Consider the following 20,571-nt stretch of genomic DNA (forward strand, 5'->3'; position numbering starts at 1 on the left):
ATGAAGGAAAGAGAGTAAGTGCGTGCAAGCATTTTCCTTACAGTGTTTAAATTTAAATATGGCACCTGGCCCATCCCCAAGTTAACAAGATAAAGGTATCAACTTTTCATTCATTTACTTATATGAGAAGAAGTAAAGGTACAACAAACAGGTAAAGTTGGCATCTGGTTCTCATTCCCCTTGGGTTGGACAGGGGATGCACAGCACTTTGTTTATGTACATAGGATTGTCCTTTGTATCCTTCTGAGAGATCTCTATGAAACTTTTGTGGAGATTCTCTGCAATCCTCTTCTGAAGGTTTCTGGGGATGGCTGCCTTATATCTTCCTCCGCAGGAAGATACTTTTCCACACCACTCTGTGATTACTTTGGCTGGCATCATTGCAGTAAACAGGCTAGTGTCATGTGGGCCCAGGCAGCTTCAGAATGCCAGTAGCAGTTGTGTTCTCTGTGCCTTTGGATATGAGATTTCAGCCAAAACCAACAGAACCTGTGGAAAATAGTTCCAGTATTCAGTGCCACTGCCCTATACTCAGACCCATGGGAACAGGGACTGAAATGTCACTTCCTTGCTTCATGCAACCGAAGTACCTTCTCTTGCCCCCCTCCCCCGCCTCCCCACCCTGGCAGACCATGCTAACCTGCCTGTGGCTGGAGAGCAGTGCTGTGCCAAGGTGCTCCAAAGCTGAAGTGTCAATAAGCATTATTTACTAAACATTTTTATGGGCATAAGGGAATTGAGTTGTGAAACTTATCTTTCCATTTCCATTGGGACTGTAAATGCAGTGGTACATCTGTCTGTCTCTCTCTCTCTCTCTCTCTCTCTTTTTTTTTTAATCAGCAGCTACTGGTGTGGTGCTCCCCCATTCCACACCTGCAGAACATCTGACCCTGATGAGGAGGAGAAAGCAGAGGACTAGGGAAGACATGTTCAGTGAGATCCTACAAGCCAGTGCTGTATCGGACCATGAACAAAGGGCTTGGAGGGCCAATATGATTGACAGCCTAAAGAAGGAAAGAAAGGACAAGAGAGAGGTCCAGGAACCCCAGCAGGACAAAGAGAGGGAAATGCACCAGGACATAATGGGACTTCTCAGGCAGCAAACCCAAATGCTGCAGCACATGGTTGATCTATAGATCCAAAAATGTTAGACGCTCCAGCCTTTTCAGCCCTTGGAGAACTCCATGGTTTCTGCTCCCTGCACCTCCCAACATACCACATAGCATCAAGGGGAACATCCTTATCCCTATCATTCCTCGCCAGGAACAGCAAGGAAAACCACAGCTTCACAGAACCATGGTTCGTGTATGTGTAGCCACAACGGACTACACTTGTGCACGGAAGTGGACAGAAATGTTTGCTGCCTTTCCAATTATAAAATTCCACTCCATTAATTTGTTAGAATTTTGTATTACATTGCCTTTGTTTTGTTTTTTTGCATTGTTTTTCTGCACTGTTTTTCCCACTCAGTAAAGTTCTATTTTTGGAGAATAAAATTATCTTTATTAGTTCACAATACATATTGTAGAATGCATATCAGTACTCAAAGCAAACAGTACTTGTTAATATCCAGCAAGCACCACGTAATTCATAGCTTCAGGAAAACACCTAGTCATATTTATAAATGAACAGCAAGCAGTACACAATTCTTAGCAGCACCCAAAGCTCCAGCTCCAAAGACTAATCCAGCACCGAATGCTACTGTGGCTGACGGCTAAAGTGCTCTTTCAAAGCCTCCCTCAACTGCATAGCCCCACATGGGCTCTTGTAATGGCCCTTGTGTCTGGCCGCTCAAAGGCGGCAGACAGCTGCTCCAGCTCCACCCCGGCGGGAGCTTTTTCCCCCTTTGCCTCACAGATATTATGCAGAACACAACAGGCAGCTATAACTGTCGGGATATTTTTCTCGTTGACATCCAGTTAGCAAGTAAACACTGCCAGAGTGTCTTCAGTCTACCAAAAGCACATTCAGCAACCATTCTGCACCTGCTGAGCCAGTAGCTGAATCTCTCCTTGGAGCTGTCAAGGTGACCAGTGCATGGCTTCATGAGCCAGGGGAGAAAGGAGTAGGGTGAGTCTCTCAGCATCACTATTGGCATTTTAATTGCTGATGGTAATCTGCCAGTCGGGAAAGAATGCCCATGCTTGCAGCTTTCTGACTAGTCCTGTGATCTTAAAGATGCAAGTGTTATGCACCTTCCCTGACCCCAGTCCACATTGTTCTTAGTGAAGTATCCCCAGTGATCCACCAACACTTGCATAACCATAGAATAGCAGCCCTTTCTAATGATGTATTCTGTGGCAAGGTGGGCAGGTGCCAAAATACGGCTATTGCCCCACTGCAGTTCAGGAACCACCATTGTTGCAAAAATCCATCCACTAAGTCCTGCACATTGCTGAGAGTCCTCCATAACAGGAGACGATTAGTGGCCCTATATACTTGCATTATGGCGGCCCCTCCACTGTGGATTTTCCAGCTGCAAAATGTTTTTCCACTGACTGGTAGCAGTCCGGCATTGCAAACTTCCAGAGACTGATCTCTACTTGTTTTTCCATTGTCAATGCAGTTCTCATTTTGGTGTCGCTGCACTGGAGAGCTGAGGTGAGCATGGTACACAGATCCAGGAATGTGGCCTCCGCATCCACATTGTCTCAAACCTATCCAGTCAGTGTTTGTTTCTGGGGCCCAAAAGTAATGCTCCACCATCTGCAGCTGCTTTGTGAACACCACCCACAACCTTGAATTGTTTTTCACTATGTCCCTTAGCAAGCTCTGCTTGAAGAAATTGTCATGTCCCGCATTCTTGTGGTACTTCTGTGGGTTTCCAAATAAAAGAGAATCGAGCATCCTATATTTGCAACATTCATGAGAACAGCGCAGAGCTCTGCAGGCTCCATGCTTCTGAGAGATGGTGGATACTGAAAAGTGCTGTACAGGTTTCTGGGATTTTTTTTTTAAAAAGGCATGAAAATTATGGGATATGGATGGCATTAGGAAATTCAGCAAGTTGCATGCTGGGAACTTGATCCTTGCATCCAGAGATCACTGGGCAAGTCATTTCTATCCGCAACATATTGTGAAAATTTCCCAAAAGGCATTGCACCAGATGGCAGCATGTGACACACTGGGATACCTACCTGCGGTGCACTACACTTTGCATACGCTCTTGCTGAGTACCTGCAGTGCCAATGCAAGCCATGTGTGTACACGCCCAAGCAATATACAAGTTTTGGTGGCTGTCTGCCAACATAACTTGCATCGACCAAAGTGTGCAGTGTAGATGTGGTCTAAGACTTCTTTAAAGTGAATATAAATGTAATTATGTTTGTCTTTAAGGCCCTTTTATTCTGCCAGAGTGGCATAAAAGGGCCTTAGTGTATATGAAAATCAAGATCCATCTCTTTGGGGTTAAAATCTAAAGCTAGTGTTATATTAAGGTTTTTATTGTTTTGATTTGGGATTTTTTGCATACGATTATTTCTTGCTTGGGTGTGTATTACAATAGGTACGGTGCACTCTTGTTACATAATATCATGAGCTACTAGATACAGTTCAAACCCGGTTTTGTCAAAAACATTTCAGTTGTGTTTTGTTTTTGTTTTTATGAACCTGTGGTAGTTTTGGATTCATGGTGTTTAGGAATGTTATTATTCACCAAAATGGCTTTAATCATGATGCTTTACATTGTCTTGTTTTTTTTAAGAAAGCACAATAATATGGAATGCTTTTATTTTTACATTCCAAAATTATTTTTATTGTTTTATTAAAACCTGTAGCACCAAATGTAGTGCATCCGAATAGTATCTCTTGAAAGAGTTTGTGAGCCCTCCAGTGGTACTCACTGTGTTACATGTTTTCAAAAGCCACCAAAAACCAGTCAGAGCAGAGGTATGGGTGTAGCTAGGTTTTGCACTGTTATTTGGGATCCAGCTGTGCTGTGTTGTTTCTTCATATTGTTTTTGTTGTGGAAAGAGCAAAACCCATCATACTGAACCAGAGCACCAAGCACCTCCCAAAACAGAACTCGCAAAAAGTCTAAAATGTTCAATACAATGTTTTAGTTTATCAGTTTTTCCAATTACAAATGTTCTACTTAACAGACTCTCCCACAAAAGCTAAAGCCACTTTAGGCAGCCATCTTATGAGACCCCATCTAAATTGTTCTTCATTTTACAGCCCCTCCAGATATGAGCTCCCAACCTTCCTGGATGGCTGCAAGATAAGTTGGGCTTTGCAGCATGCCTGGAATGGTGCCAAATCTAGGCAGCGGTGGACCAAGGAGGGAAGCAAATTCCCGAGCCAAGGGCCTCGAATGGGGAGTTCCCTTCTTATTCCTGAGCTACCAAAGATTTTGGAGGAGGTTTGTTCCATCTCCACTAACACATATGAAATAATGAAGTATTTAAAGATTTGAAGAAGATAATGATAAATATATGGTCCATCTGAATAGATATCACATAGCACTTGTAACTGTAAAAGCTAGAACATTTTTTCTCAAACACATTTAACTCTGCCAATATTTAATGCATCCATGTTTTGAGGTTATTAAATATAAGCTAATTAAAGTCAATGAGCAGCTATCCAAAGGGGCAGATTTTAAATGAACTGTAATATAAATCAGTGTAAAAAGGGAAGTGTCTATTTAAGTGCAGCTGTGATGTTTTCTGTTGTAAAATGCTGAGATTTACTTTTGATTCTCTAGAACACACAGTGTGACAGTGAGATCAAAATCTTCTTCCCACATTATCTCAATACAGGGCATATGTGCAGGGGAGATGTGGTGTGGGCCTTCTCTGTGGCCACTATTGAAGTCACACAGATGCTCTGCCTGCCTCCCCTCATGCCTTTCGGCCAGTGGATTGGCATAGCCTTGAATTCATAGATTCTAGGACTGGAAAGGACCTCAAGAGGTCATCGAGTCCAGTCCCCTGCCCGCATGGCAGGACCAAATACTGTCTAGACCATCCCTGATAGACATTTATCTAACCTACTCTTAAATATCTCCAGAAATGGAGATTCCACAATCTCCCTAGGCAATTTATTCCAGTGTTTAACCACCCTGACAGTTAGGAACTTTTTCCTAATGTCCAACCTCATTCCATGTAAACCCATCCTCCAAGCAGGGAGCCTACACAGAGCTAAGTTCCATTGTGTGTATAGGGTCTGAATCCCTCATGCAGGCACAGAGAATCCTGACCCATCCATGGAATAGAACCACATTTGTTCTGCTCTGTCCAGGGCCTCATGGGAGGTGGGGTGGGGGAGGGCAGGATTCGTTTCTAAATTAACAAAGAGCAGTGCAAATGCATCAGATTACAGAGCAGTGTACCAGTCACAGCAGAGGACATGGCATTCTCAGTACCCCTTTTCTCCAAAAGCAAAATGACCTTGAACTATAGAATCTTCACATCTAGATTAGCCTTGCTCCTCATGCTTCATATATGCTACCAAAAAAAGGTTTTCTCCTTGTTTACAGAAATAAACATAGTTTTAAATTCCCTCTCTTGTGCTGTGTTTCTGTCTAGTTTTGAAGATTTGCGCTGCATGCCTCTTTCCTGAATGACAATGTGCTTATTGCTTGGTTCTAAGAACTACTTGGTATTACCCAAACAGCTCTGATAGCAATTCATAACGCCAGAATGTGACATGCAGGAGGAAGCTTGTATATATACAAGAGGGTCGTTACATTACATTTAGAAAATTAAAATATTTGTATTGAGATTATGTAGCAGAACCGAGACAAGTGAAAGAGAAAAAATGTAATATGCACACATGGTTTGTGTGTTTGCCTCTAGGAAAGAAGTACCAGTAAGTGAAGCAAGGATTTATGATATATAAATGCAGGGCACAGTTATCCACCAATAAGAGTCTGTTTAATGATGGCATCATTTTGTATGTAAATGTCTGTATGAATTTGAGTTAACCATTTCAGGCCAGATAAAGGAAGAGTATTCCGGTCTCTTAGGGAAAATTGTGCCCTTCCACACAACAAGGAAATTAGATGGAAAATTCCACAGCTTCAAGGCCACAGAATTCCCTCTGGTGGGAGGGAGATGGGTTGTGCCCCTGTCCCGGTCTTCTGGCGTGGGCAGGTGACATTACCTGTCCAAACTGAAGACATCTTGAGTGCTAAAAGATAATTCCAGGGATGTCAGGGCAGCCACTTCAGGTCAAAACATATGCATAGAAGGCCATTTCCTCCACCATTACTTCCCATGATTCCCTCTGTGGCAGCACAGCTCCCTAGTGAGCGATGCTCCCACTACTTTCCCATCCATGCTTCAGTGAAATCTCTATTCTCTTATGAACAGCCATACTGGGTCAGACCAAAGGTCCATCTAGCCCAGTATCCTGTCCTTTGACAGTGGCCAATGCCAGGTGCCCCAGAGGGAATGAACAGAACAAGTAATCAAGTGATCCATTTCCTGACACTCATTCCCAGCTTCTGGCAAACAGAAGCTAGGGACACCATCCCTGCCCTGTCTAGTCTCACTTTTTATTATTAAATGAATGGTACATTTTGCATTGAAAGAGTGTTTAAATTAATTGTGAAGTTCTTTGAGTCTGCATTAAGCACTATAAAAATCAAAAGAAATAAATTAATAAATACATCAGTGATATTGCTGAGAACAGTTTTCCCCATGCCCTGTCTTCTTCCCACCCAGTCACTCCCTCTTCCAAAACCAAAGAAGTACACCTGTGGAGAGACTGTGAATGATGATGGGATGTCCCTTAAATAACATTTCTGCAGATGTTTTAGTCTTCTCCTGTCTTTTATTACTCTCCAGGAGAATCAGCAGCTCACTTTGTAACATCCTCCTTGAGGTAACAGTGGGAGATATTTCCAAAAATAGTGTATATTACCAGCATGTATAATTCTTGTATAACAAATTCACTTGCCTCTTTTTAATGATTATTTCTCAGTTTTTAACCAATTCCTTTGTTTGGTCCCTCCTCAGATAAGAGTGTTAGAATATTATTGGTGGGAGGGATAGCTCAATGGTTTGAGCAGTGGCCTGCTAAACCCAGGGTTGTGAGTTCAATCCTTGAGGGGGCCATTTAGGGATCTGGGGCAAAAATCTGTCAGGGATGGTACTTGGTCCTGCTGTGAAGGCAGGGGATTAGCCTCAATGACCTTTCAAGGTCCCTTCCAGTTCTATGAGATAGGTATATCTCCATAAAATATAGTTCACTGAATGGGCTGTAAAGGGGAACACTGATTGCACAATGTGGTTATCAGCTTTGCTAATAACCCTAATGGTAATATTTTTCTTGTCCTAATCACAGAGATGATGATGTCTTTGGTGAAAGAAGAGAACCCCACCTTTTCATGTGTGTCTCCAAATTAGATTGGAGTTAGCTCTTCAGTAGGTCTGATTATTAAATTTATATGCAATCCTCTTACACAATATAAAAGTAATAGAATTAAGAACAAAGTGTATGACTAGCTGCCATAGTTTCTTCAGTGTTTCAGTTCATGTTGTGCTAATTCACCTTGATATTTCAGATAATTTTAGACATTGATAATAGTTCCCTTAAAAAAGCTCTATAATATATATTTTTCCTTTAAGCGTGAATAAAGATTATATGTACAAAGTACTACTTTTCTGGTTTCTGTACAAGAAGAAACTTGTAAGAAATATAGTCTAGTAATAACAAATGTCTAAAGATGAGAGGCCTGATCCAGTGCCCAGAGAAGTCAGTGGAAGGACTCCCATTAAGTTCTGTGGGCATTGGATCAGGCCCTAAAACAAAAGGAATTTGTGCTGTGTCCCTTCTCTGACATGTCTTTTTAGAACTTGACCTGATTTTTTGCAGATTCAGGCCTGATTATGCAAAACTGATAGAGTTGTCTTCCTGTATTCAAGGGTTGCATTCTTCAACCTTCTAAAGAAAATAAAAATGTGATCTGGCATTTTCTCCTGCATTAAATGAAGCCCTGTTAATATTTACTTTTGAATAGGTGTTTGCTTAATGCAGTTATTGTGGAACACATTCCAACTTGTCCAAAGAATGACATTTCCAACTGCTGAGTAAACGACTCTTGAATTATAAAATTAGTTGTTCAATTTTAGCCAGAGGGATGATGCCACTTTCTATAAAACTGTGGTAAATACATTCCAGGTATTAAATACTCAGTGTACTGTTCCACTATAACACAGCCAACTGCAATCTTTGAAATACGTTTTTTCTTATCTGTTTGTAAGAGAGATGAAGTGTTGGACTATGTCACATTGCTATAGGTTTGTTTTGAAGCCATATTTGGCAGGAAACTTTTTTTTTTTCTTTAATTGCCTCACTGCGACTGTTTATGCTAAGGAGGTACAATACTTTCCACAACAAATAAACCACAAATTCAGCACTGAGCACACAAAGAAAACAACCTCCTCAGTTTTGCTTTTATTTATTTTTTTCCTGTGTTTATAACTTGCTGCACTTCTTTTATAGGTTAACACTTCACAGTACACCCGTTCTCTGTTTGTGTAGTTGCCTTGCCTATAGAAACTGGCACCTCTGTGCCAGCATCCCCTATTATGGCGCTAATTTAATTTCTCAGCTTTCTTTCTTTCTTTCTCAGTTGAGCAGTAATTATGGATTTGTATGGCTACTGTGATGTAACTTTGAGAATGCTGTTCTGACATTTTGGCTGCCTTGCAAATGCCATTGTAGGTGTTTTTCTGTTTCTCTGAGATGCAAATTTCAGGTGCTGCTGCAGACCTGTTTAAAGTAATGAAGGTTATTCTTATTGAATACACTCTATTGGGAAAAAATATATATGTGGAAAGTTGTCACAATTACAGTTAAGTACAGCACAATGATATTAATGATGTCCTGATATGACTGCCCACTGTATTATCAGCTTTCAGAATGATGGTAAGCTATTTTTATTTTCTTTTAATAATAAACATGGCTGGTTTTCCTAGTGACTATGCATGATCATTTACACACAAAACATGAATTACTGCATTTAACTGAGTAAAGTATATGTCCATAATATCAGCATACAGGAATATATCAATACAGTACTTGTTTTAGCATACTTATATCACATCATGTGGAGGAAGAAGGTAGTTTGCTTTATTAATTATTATTATTACTTTACTTTCAGCCTTCCAGTTGGAAATGTACTGCAGAAACTATCCATTGATGCCCTTTCAGCAGATGTTACCTCTAAATGTGATCTCATGTTCAACATCTATTCTCTTCTCATTACAGCACTGAATGTAGTAACCATCTCTGAGGGGGACTATCATGGTGAAATATTGTGCAGCATATAACTGCAGTAATGCAGACACAAAGTTAAATCGGAAGCAGGGAATAACTTTTCATAGGTGAGCCTGACGATCCTGGGTATCAGTGAATTCTGACTGCAGGTACTACAGATACTGGGTGGAATCTTGGGCAAAACTCCCATTGATTTCAGTATGGATGTTGACCAAGCAAACCTTCTCACAAGCCTAGTATTCTGGAGTGGCAGGCTGATGCCAGGAGTTACCCCACTGCAAGCCTTTCCTCCTGGCTGATGAATTGGACGCAGCACTTCCTGTCAGGAATTGGTAAGGAGCACTGATTGAGGAGTGTCATTTCAGCAGCACAGCTAAGTCAGCACTGGAAATTGTGGTCCTGGCTTTCAGTGCAGCGACATGATTAAAGTAACATCCAATAGGTGAAATACAAAACGTTGTTTAAATTAAAACAAAAGACATGTGTTCAATGATATTAATGAGGGATTGTGCACAGGAAAGAGGCCATGAATGACAGACAAAAAGATGGGAAGGGCCATGGGAGAGAAGTGAGGGTTAGTACCGGTTAGTCGAGATTTTAATGTATGACGAGTTGTGTTTAGTTTTGTACTGTGTATTACTTTCATTAATTGTAGCCTCCCAATAAACTACCTGAAGAAGGGAACTGTTACTATCTCTGGTTTATAAACACAGGGGATGAAGCCAGGGCAGTGGAGAGGCTAACGCCCGCATTTTCAGAAGTGGCCTCTGCTTCTGGCTGCCATAATTGTTGGGTGCTCAGCTTTAGAGATTTAAGACTTCAAATGCAGAAACCCCTATTGGCTCAAATGAGAATTTTAGGTATTCAACATCTCTGAAGATGAAGGCTGCCTTTGAATGTTTGGCTGTACAGGCTAGACAGTGAGTTAGTGGCACTGTCTGAACTAGAACTATGGTCTACTGCCTCTCAGTCCCCTTCTCTAAGCACTAGTTCTAGTGCCAGACCATGCTATTTCCCACATTTTGGTGACTCATCCTGACCCAAAAATGATTTATAAATGGTCTTTTATTAATTTAATTATTTAAAATATGGCCTTCAAACTTTTTTACCCTCTGAGGGCCAAAGCAACCATTGTCAAGCATATTGTATAATCTTCTGAAAAATACTTGCATCGATCTCTGTTTACCAGTAATTTGGGTCATATGCACACAGCTGGGAGCATATAACACCCATCTTCCTTGCCTTTACCTCCTACTTCCTAAGCATCATGTACCCTTCTTTGCCTCTTTCGGATCCTTCCAAAAATCCACTCCTTTCATGAAGCGTTCCCATCTTCCTTCTCACCAATTGTGCACCAAACCTTTATGCTTTTGTATTGTCCATTGTGTTGCCCTAGTCTGAGTTAGATGGAAACCTTCTCCTAGCTGGCACCTGGTCTGTGAATTTTTAGTAGAGCATCATCTACACTAACGTTGTTGTTATTTCTCCCTTGGAATCCTTGAAAATTATTATACGATTTTAAAAGCATAATTGATTCTCTGTTTGTGGAGTCTGTGCTGCTTCTGGGAACTGAGTGGCGTGAAATTAAGTAGAACTGGGTTTGTGAATGTGACATGCATATCACAGAAACTAAGAAATAGAAATAAGCCTATTAGGTCATCTAGTAAATTCTCTGAAGCTAATGAGCAATTGTTTTCTGCAGTATACTCTTCAGTGCTTTGTCCAGTCCATTTAAAATGACTAAGTGATGAGAATTTCACCATTTACAAAGAACATGTGAGATTGTGTTGTGAGAGTCTTACAGTGTATCTAGTGAACTTAGAAGATGTATGTACATTACTTCTTCCCCTCTAATTTTTTTTAACCAACTGGACATTTTAATAAGGGGATTTGTGTTTCTCCTGGAGTACCTTCTCTTTTCAAACCCAGTGGATAACCCAGTATGTTCTTTTTAGTTTTTATTTAATTGAGCTGTCACCCTCACTAAATACTTTGTAATATTTTAGCTTCTCTTCTCCCTCCCCCCCCCCCCCGAGATTCTTAAAGTGATTTACAAATGTAGGTGAGCATTATTATTCCTAGTGCTCAGAGGGGCAAACTGAGACACAGAGATTTAAGTCACTTGCCCAAAGGCAAAAGTGTAGTCAGTTGGAAATAGAATCTAGGTCCCACAGCTCCCAGGCCATGCACTGTGTACTGGACCATGCTGTTTCTCTCTGGCCCCAACTCAGCAAGGTACTTAAGTGCACGGTTTTAAGCATGTGAGTTGTCCCATTGACTGTAGTGGCCTGTATGGGTAACAACACCCCTAAGTAAAGTATAATTACTAAACAAAACCCAGCTGATGTTCTTTGATCTGTGAACTTTGTTATTTCTGTTTTAGGTTTCCCAAGGATAATAAGAAAAAACAGCAGTGGGCCCAGGCAGTACATCGGGCTGACCCTGTGAGTGGCAAACTCTGGACACCATCTGAATGGGATATGATTTGTTCTCAACATTTCAATCCTGGCTGCTTCAAAGAAATTAATGGAAAGAAATTTTTAAAAGAAGGGAGTTGTCCTTCTATATTTTCCTTTCCTGACAATTTTCAGGTATAAAATGTGACACACTGTGATTTCATTAAAAATAACTGATTCATTACACTGCTCTACAGCCAAAATGCTTCTGAAATAAATGTAGTCAAACTTTACTAATTCTGGGTCACTGAGAACGAAAATGATGCTTAAAATTGTTGATTGGCTCTAGTTTTCAAGATATACTACTGGATCAGTATATACAACCCTTGACTTGGGAATGGCGGAGGATAAGTGAGTTACAAAGGGAAGGGATCTCAGTTTAAACCAGAAATGACTAAAATACATCTTTGACTGGATCTGTGAATAAATCTATGACTGGGTTTGGACAGTACTTGCTTTTTAGGCAAAACAATGAATGATGCAATCTGAAGCTGGTATTGCGTCATACATGATATGAATTGCATCATGTTATTCCTAGAAGTCATGGATGATGCAATCATAACGAAGCTTACATCACTCTGCTGAACAAATTGCCCTATATCAGCTCTAGAAATCATACAGTGTCGTGCTCTCTTATTTGTCAGTGTTTGATTTTGCAAAGGGACACATTTCTGTTTAGCCAAAGTGAGCAGAGATGCCTCGTACTTGTGTGAACAGTGCAGATAACTTCTGCTATGTTTGTGGTGAAGTGACTTTTGCATCACAAAAGTGCAGTATAACCACTATAGTTAAGAAAGCCTATCACCTTTATTTTGGCTGCAAAATTGGAGATCAGGACAAGAGGTGGGCCCCACACATATGCTGCAACACTTGTGCAACAAATCTTCACCAGTGGTTGAACAGGAAAAGGAAATCTATGCCTTTTGCAGTGCCAATGATTTGGAGAGAGCCAACAGATCATACCAGCAATTGTTACTTCTGCATGGTGCCTCCAGTTGGGAAAGGTGTGTCAAAGAAGAAAATGTGGACTGTGCATTATCCAAACATTCCATCAGCTATACGCCCAGTACCCCACAGAGAAGGACTGCCGGTTCCTGATGAACCAGAATCATTCTCACTTGAGTCAGACGAGAAAGAGGAAGAGGATGAAACTTCTGGTCCTGAACCATCAATGTCACAGGACCCACATTTTCTCCCATCCTCCTCTGAACCACACCTCATAACACAAAGTGAACTGAATGACCTTGTCAGGGATTTGGAACTACCCAAGAGTAAGGCAGAGCTGTTGGGCTCCAGACTACAGCAGTGGAATCTCCTGGCAGGTGATGTTAGGGTTTCCAAGTTCCGTGACTGTCAAAAGGATCTTGTCCCATTCTTCTTCATGGAAGGTGATCTTGTAGCCTGCAAGAACATCGATGGTGTGATGGCAGCCCTCAACATTGTTCACGATCCAGATGAGTGGAGACTGTTCATTGATTCATCGAAGACGAGTCTGAAAGCTGTTTTACTGCATAATGGCAATGTTTTGCCATCAATTCCAGTTGGTCATGCAGTCCATATGAAGGAAACCTATGACAACATGAAACAACTTTTGAGGTGCATAAACTATGACCAACATCCGTGGCAGCTTTGTGGCGATTTGAAGATTGTTGCTCTCTTGCTTGGTCTGCAGACTGGATACACAAAGTACTGCTGTTTTCTCTGCGAATGGGATAGTCGTGCAAGAGATTCCCACTACATCAAGAAAGATTGGCCACTCCGACAGTCATTGGAGCCTGGGAGGAAAAGTGTTCAGCATCCACCACTTGTTGAATCAAGGAAGATTTTGTTACCACCCTTCCACATCAAGCTGGGTCTGATGAAGAACTTTGTCAAGGCCATTGACAAAACAAGCAGCTTTCAAGTACCTCCGTGGAAAATTTCCAAGGTTAAGTGAAGCTAAGATAAAGGAAGGTGTCTTTGTTGGTCCTCAGATTCGTGAACTTCTTCGAGATGAAGCATTTGACCATGCACTGCGTGGCAAGGAAAAGACGGCATGGAAAGCCTTCCAGTTAGTGGCAATACATTTTCTCGGAAAGAACAAGGCAGACAACTACAGGTTGTTGGTGGAAAACCTCCTCAAGGCATACAAATGCCTTGGTTGCAACATGTCACTAAAGATACATTTTTTGCACTCTCATCTAGATTTTTTTCCACCGAACTGCGGAGCAGTGAGCGACGAGCACGGCGAGCGATTTCACCAGGACATTGCAACAATGGAGAAACGCTATCAGGGCAAATGAAGCCCATCAATGCTTGCAGACTATTGCTGGACAGTGACAAGAGATGCTCCATTTAATGAATACAAGAGACAAGCCAAGAAGCGCCGAGTAGACACTGAATAGGACTAAACTATGTACAGAATAGTTTTTTGCCTTTTGTTTCATAATAAATTTTATTTATATAACCCTTTTGCTGATTTTTAAAGTGTTACCTAAACAGGACAAGTGAAATATTATCATGTAAAGCAACCATAAACACATGAAAAGACCTAGGTTTACAAATTATGATTAAAACTCTACTATCTACACAATATACATAGACATAAAATGTAAAAACTTAAATATCTTAGAAACAGTAGCCAATCAATTGTTTTAATTGTCATATTTGAATTCAGCACATCAAAATACATAATAAATAGCACATTTTATCTCTGAAGCAGACGACTTCTCAAAAATTGTAGACCAGTGTTATCAACTGAAGTACATAACCACCTCAGGTGGCATGTTTTTGGAGTGACATTTCACACAGAGTGCCATACTATTACTAATATGCTAATAACCCTTTGTTAGGTCATCTAAAAATAGCTTTAGTAAAATCTTGGGGGCGGAGGGTGTTGAGGTGTCAGAGGGAGTGTATGTATATCAGTGGCTAAATTATGCATTCTAGAACTGAAATTAAAAACTGATTGGTTAAGTAAAAGCAAAAGCTGTGTCCTTGTGTCTAGTTCAGATTCTTTCAGCCTATGTTATTTCTGTTAAACTAAAGACTGCAATTGTTAAATTTGTCGCAGTATGGATCACATCTCAATAGAGAGAATTTCTCATGGACAGTTTTTCCTTCTATTTACAATTGCATAGACCAGTACCTTTCCCATTCACACTTATGTGGACCAGGTCTCAACATCTCTGTGGCAGCTTCTACAGTTTGCTGGGCTCTTTTCTAACGGTAAGCCTGATCTGATGCCTGTAGAAGCAGATGTGAAGGAGGTAGAGTCAACACCTAATATAACATTTATAAAACCTGGCTTTGCTGATGAAAACCCCATTGCCACCAACCTTAGTTCTCAGAACTGCAGTTCTCTCTGAACTTTAATTGCATTCTTTGTTTTGTAGAGAATAGATAATTCTCTACGGAGATCAGCAAAGAACTCCAAATGTGCTGGCATATTTCGAGAAAATCCTCCTCTCGAGGCAGATCCCAGTGAAGTGTATCTTACACCAGCCACGGTAAAGGTAAGCATCAGAACTGAGACTGAATGCTGAAACAGTAGTGTCACAACGTGAGCCTTTCCTTTTGTATTTCCTGTATTAATGACCAATTCTGTGTCAGTTTGAATAGGACAAATACTTGCTTATTTTAGCATTTAAAAATAATGTGGGATACTGTGCTTCATTGGTCTTGGGGCAACAATTAACATTTGTTAGGCTCACTGGAGAACAAAAAATACAAAGATGTAAAAATGTTGTAAAATGTGCTTGTGTAGGGTTTACAGTGAGGCAACAGACATCTGCCATGAAGCGATTCAGATACATGGACTGAAATCCTGGCTCCATTGAAGACAGTGATAGTTCTGCCACTGATCTCAACAGGGTCAGGATTATACCCATAGCCTAGGATTGCTGGAAAGAATTTTGAGCAGAATTAGATCTCAGAAAATCCATCTCTTTGTCTTTCAATAACTTGTCTAATGTGCAACAAATTAATGTTCTTCACATTCAGCCATGAAGCATCTGCATCATGCAATCATATGTGAATGCATGTGAATGCATATGGCCTGAAAGAGAGCATTTGAATTTCCAAGTTTATACAGGACTCCAATTTCTCACTGGTTTGGAGTGAGAGAAAGGCAGAAAAGTTTTTTAAAAGTTGAGAAAAAGCTGTATCCTGTTAATTCTTTTTTGGGGGCATAACATCATTCACACACTCCCACTCCATTCGAGGTTTCCTAGGGGGGAATTAAATTCCTGTGTTGTTGTTTCCTTTTGTAGAAAACCGCGAACAACCCAAAAAGATTAACAGAAAACTTCAGCTGTGTTCATGAGGTAGACACCAGTGGGGTGTGTAATACACAGGACACAGTAATGGTGAGCATCAAAACTACAATGGGTAGACTTCCTCCTTTTACATTCTTTCTGTTTTAGGCTTTAAAAGATGTTCTCTTGTTGACACTGAGTCCGATCTTAAAGCCCTTATACACTCAAAACTCCTGTTGACTCCACACTACCCGTGAGAATCTTAGTATATTGAAACAAGATTCAATGATTTTATGTTTTAAATGTTTTGTTCAGTTCAAGATAGCATTTGCCTACAGTTACCACACAGTGCTATAGGAGGTAGTACTGTTTCCCTGTATATTTAGGAAAAGAAATAAATGAAGCAAAAGCTCTCAAATATTTAGCAGTAGCCACTGTATATGAAATGAGTACATGCTTGCAGTCCAGTTCCAAGTGGACAGGTGTCTGCATCTCAAAAGCCACTGTCACAATTGACACTGTTGTTAACCATGTCCCTAGAGAAGCTTGAAAGATTGATTGATTGGACATGGAGACAGAACCACCTTCTTGGCTTTACAGGGGATACCTTTACCAGGTCAAGGTGCATCCTAGGCACTAAACTACCTTTGTAAGTGAAAAATAAAAAAATATTCTGAAAACTGTAGAAGTAAGTTCTACATCCAGGTAAGCTAGTTCAGGACAAAATGCCCAGCTGGTCAGAGGGAAAAAATTGCATTTTATATGGAAATGAGGTATCCAGAAGATGTAAATCTCACATATGTGAACTTAACTCTTTCCATGGCATGCTATATTAAGGGCTAAATTGCTAGCACTTCGACCTCTGAGCCCAGAACTCAAGGGAAGTGCTGCTTCAGTAGTGCAACGTTCGGAGGAGAAATGTTCTCATCCTTTGGATGAGCCATTTTTCCAAAGTTCCCTTTGCTAACCTAATGGTTTTTCAGGTGGATTTTAAAGATTGCATGGTACCTTTTTCGTAAGAGCAGAACTTTGATGTTTGGTCAGCATCCCTTGCCTTGATACACCAGGCTGCAACATTCAAGGCAGTAGATGAGTTATTGCAATTACAAACACCCCCGTGAAATGGATGGGCACCTTTTAACAAATCTAAATAAATAACTGCTGCCACATTAGTCTACACTATCACCACACTACTGATACACAGCGCATCAAAAAATTCTTAGGTGCTGAGCCAGACCCATATCTTAATATGTCCTATTTATTAGTGCACTCAATGGACTCTATATCCTGTGTCCACTTCTTATAACTCTGAGGATTCTCCTGTGGGCAGAGGTTAAACTGGGCCAGTACATGGCAATACAGCATGTCAGCAGGTGCTTCTTCCACTACAGACTCTAAATCAATGGAGCTGACAACTAGGGTGTATTGTAGTAGGGCCAGAATGAGCTCTGGTACTTCTGTCTGGCAGCTGAGTTCTAGCGCCCCATCTTTCAATCAGATCTGCTAGCTTGGCTTCAGTGGGGCTCTGTATAGGCACAAAGACACTCTGCAAGTGGATCTGATTGTAGACTTGTCTCGTACTTTCTTTCCCTTCTCCACAGCTTTGCGTCATGTTATGAGTTCCTCACGCTACTCCCAGTTCCACCATGGAACTGCAATCATGGAGGCTTTTTAGTTTTGGTTGTTTGGTAAATTAAGCCCCAATTAGCTCTGATTCTAACAAAAATAGCAAACATCCAGCATTGTTGCTTTCTTTTATCTTTAAATTAGACAGACCACCATTACCATATCACAGCCAGTCCAAAAACTCTGAAGAGGAAATTGGATGAACTTTTAGCAGAGAATCACAAGCTCAGAAGAAAATTAAGAAATGCTTCTGATCAAGAAGAGAGACTCCATAAAAATGTGGAAATCTTGTTGGACAAGCTGCACTCTAAAGACATGTTGTCAAGGGAAATAATGTGATTGCTAGATCTGTGCAAAGGGCATGGGCTGAATGACAGGTCTTCTCTCCCACTGCACTCAGCTGTTGGATAAGAAATGTTCACTAATGTTTATTGCTATACATGTCATTTTTGAACGTATTTATTAAATAAAAAGATGTAAACATTACTGAAGTTTTCATATAAAAGCTAGAAACTTCAAAGTTAAGATTGGCACTTGTGTTGTTCAGGGAGTGAATGTCAGCCTTTTCCTTTAATTCCCTGTCTCTTCTGCATTTGTCCCACACGGTTATTTTTTAGCTATATAGTTTCATGGAGGGTGGATGGGAGTTTTACTGCTTTAAAAAAAAAAAAAAAAAAAAAGTCTTCTGTAGACATTTACTAAGTGGGTTGTATTTACCTGAGAGAGCGCCATGGCTTTTTGAAATAATACACTAGAATGTTCCAATAAATATTTATAAATTTCCCAAAACCTGATAGATTTCCTAACCTATAGTCTGATAAATATGTTGCAGCATTTATGAAAATTTGTATTGGTTCATATCTCTTTATATTTAACCAGTGTATTAGACTAGTTTCAGATAAAATTTTTAATGGCAAAAAGTTGAAAAGACCACATTATGAGACATTTCTTTTGCAGCTCCTCCAAAACTTCTAGCAGTAAAAACCTTCACGACACCTCCAACCATCACGGACTTTGCTTAGAGCACCTACTTTATTCATTGTTGTCTTTTCCCCCCTTCTCCATCTTATGTCACCTTTTAAGTGCATTAATTTCTAACAGCGCAATGGTGTCATTGCAACAGCCATCCACCCATGCACTATAAAGTCAGCTTTACATAATAGTTTGAAATACATACTTTTTTTTGGAAGATTGGCATTTGCGTTAATCATATTAAATCTTATGATCACACATAGTAACGTGTGTGTGTATATATACACACACACACACACCTCTACCCCGATATAACGTGACCCGATATAACACAAATTGAGAGATAACACGGTAAAGCAGCGCTCGGGGGGGGGGGGGGGGGGGCTGCACGCTCCGGTGGATCAAAGCAAGTTCGATATAACGCGGTTTCACCTATAATGCGGTAAGATTTTTTGGCTCCCGAGGATAGCATTATATGGGGGTAGAGGTGTGTGTGGGTGTATATAATATAACATTTAATATTGTTTAATTGATCCAGACTTATTCTAGTCCATTGTATCAATGTATATTTCTGCTGTCTATATTGCATGCTAAAATTGAACATATTAAAATTCATTATGAAAAATAACTACTGTGTACAGTATGTGCAATATTGAGTCTTCACATAGGGTGCCCCCCTGTGTAGGGACAAGAGGGGAATAGGCAGAGCACAAAGCATTCCAGCTAATCTGGGCTGTGAATTTAGCCCATAGACAGCCATGCAAAGCTGCCATCAATTTTGCAGCCCCAATGGCTGCTCAAGCTCATGCCGGGGAGTGCACTAGTGGGTGGAGCAGTCCAGAATTAGGTAAATGCAAAGATGGTATATTAACCACCTTTGCCCTTCCCCTGCTGTGGGCTGCACCTTCTGCAGCCTGCCTCCTAAGTGGCGCAGTGTGGAATTTGTCCTTATTTGTTTAGATATTGAGGACCCTACTAAAAGGCCTTTGAAGGTAATGGAAAGACTTTCTCTGACTTCAGCAGCCTTTGAATCAGGTTCTGCATTATCCAGTGATGATCTTCAAACGATGACCAGGGAGTTGTGCACTTCTTTCAGAATTGTGATATTCCAGATACACTCCTGCAATTGAAAATATTAATCAATTAAAAAGCACCAGCTAAAACTGTTCTTTGTACAATAAATGCACATCAGGTTAGGCAATCTGTGTCACACCGGTCTTTTATTATCCCATAAACAGAAGTTGTCAGAACATTATACACATACCAAACCTCCATCAAAGTCATTGGGAGTTTGGGCACAAAAGGAATGTTGTCTTCCAACATGTTCAGTACCACATATTTCAGATGCAACACCCTCCCCCCCCAATTGGACAATTTTGCAATAATGCTCATAAGCTAAAGTAAAAAGGGAACATGCATTTTGGCCTGTTGTGGTCTCCTTTGAAAACTGGCCCTGAAAAAGATGTGGGAGTTTATAGCTGTAAGATTCCCACTGAATTTCATAGCCATTGCATGGCTGAAACCCTGCACAATTCTTAGCATCTAGGGTGCAATATACAGCTAGTTATAATTATACTGCTAACACATAATTAAACCACAAGTCACAACCTAAACATTTAGGCAGTTTAGAAATGTGTATGGCTGAAATTAAATAGGAGCTCATTTCTTTGTTCTTAACTGCGCTGGTGGAGATGTTCTGGGCAACAATACAAACCAGGTTGAGATAATATAAATGTTGCTGCAAGATATTTATGGGTGCAAGAGTGACTAACCAAGAAATAGGGGCAAAAATGAAACATCAGACTCAGCACACAGAGCTGCAAGACACGCACAGAAAAACATTCTTCTAAAAACTGGAGTCTCCATCAGGACTATTGTCCTGATGGGACAACAAAAAGTTCTGCATTATTTGCTAGAATAGTATTCCCTGTACTTAAATAATCACAAACCTTCAAAGGCTTAGAGCCTGCAAGCACCTCTGGCTAAGGCTAAATGGCAATACTATGGAGGTGGAGGAAGGCGCCTAGTAGAATACCACAGAGATCAGTGTTAGGGGG

The 20,571-nt window shown here is 40.6% G+C and overlaps 1 protein-coding gene across 4 annotated transcripts in view; it reads left to right on the top strand.

Moving 5' to 3' along the window:
• LOC135880122 (THAP domain-containing protein 6-like) overlaps positions 1-18,823 on the top strand; it is a 33,187-nt gene extending 14,364 nt beyond the window's left edge. The window contains exons 2-8 of one of the 4 annotated variants that reach the window (XM_065406258.1): positions 4,177-4,360; positions 9,217-9,332; positions 11,609-11,816; positions 14,801-14,929; positions 15,056-15,175; positions 15,932-16,027; positions 17,691-17,827. In XM_065406258.1, the coding sequence (XP_065262330.1) occupies positions 9,253-9,332; positions 11,609-11,816; positions 14,801-14,929; positions 15,056-15,175; positions 15,932-16,027; positions 17,691-17,729 (672 nt within the window). In that variant the 5' untranslated portion in view covers positions 4,177-4,360; positions 9,217-9,252 and the 3' untranslated portion in view covers positions 17,730-17,827. Of the gene's footprint in view, positions 1-4,176; positions 4,361-9,216; positions 9,333-11,608; positions 11,817-14,800; positions 14,930-15,055; positions 15,176-15,931; positions 16,028-17,686 lie in introns of all 4 variants that reach the window. The other 3 variants (XM_065406255.1, XM_065406256.1, XM_065406257.1) reach the window with 3 other exon arrangements.
• Positions 18,824-20,571: the final 1,748 nt, after the last annotated feature.

The sequence above is a fragment of the Emys orbicularis genome, chromosome 6, assembly GCF_028017835.1.
Source record: "Emys orbicularis isolate rEmyOrb1 chromosome 6, rEmyOrb1.hap1, whole genome shotgun sequence".
Taxonomy (NCBI): Eukaryota; Metazoa; Chordata; order Testudines; family Emydidae; genus Emys; species Emys orbicularis.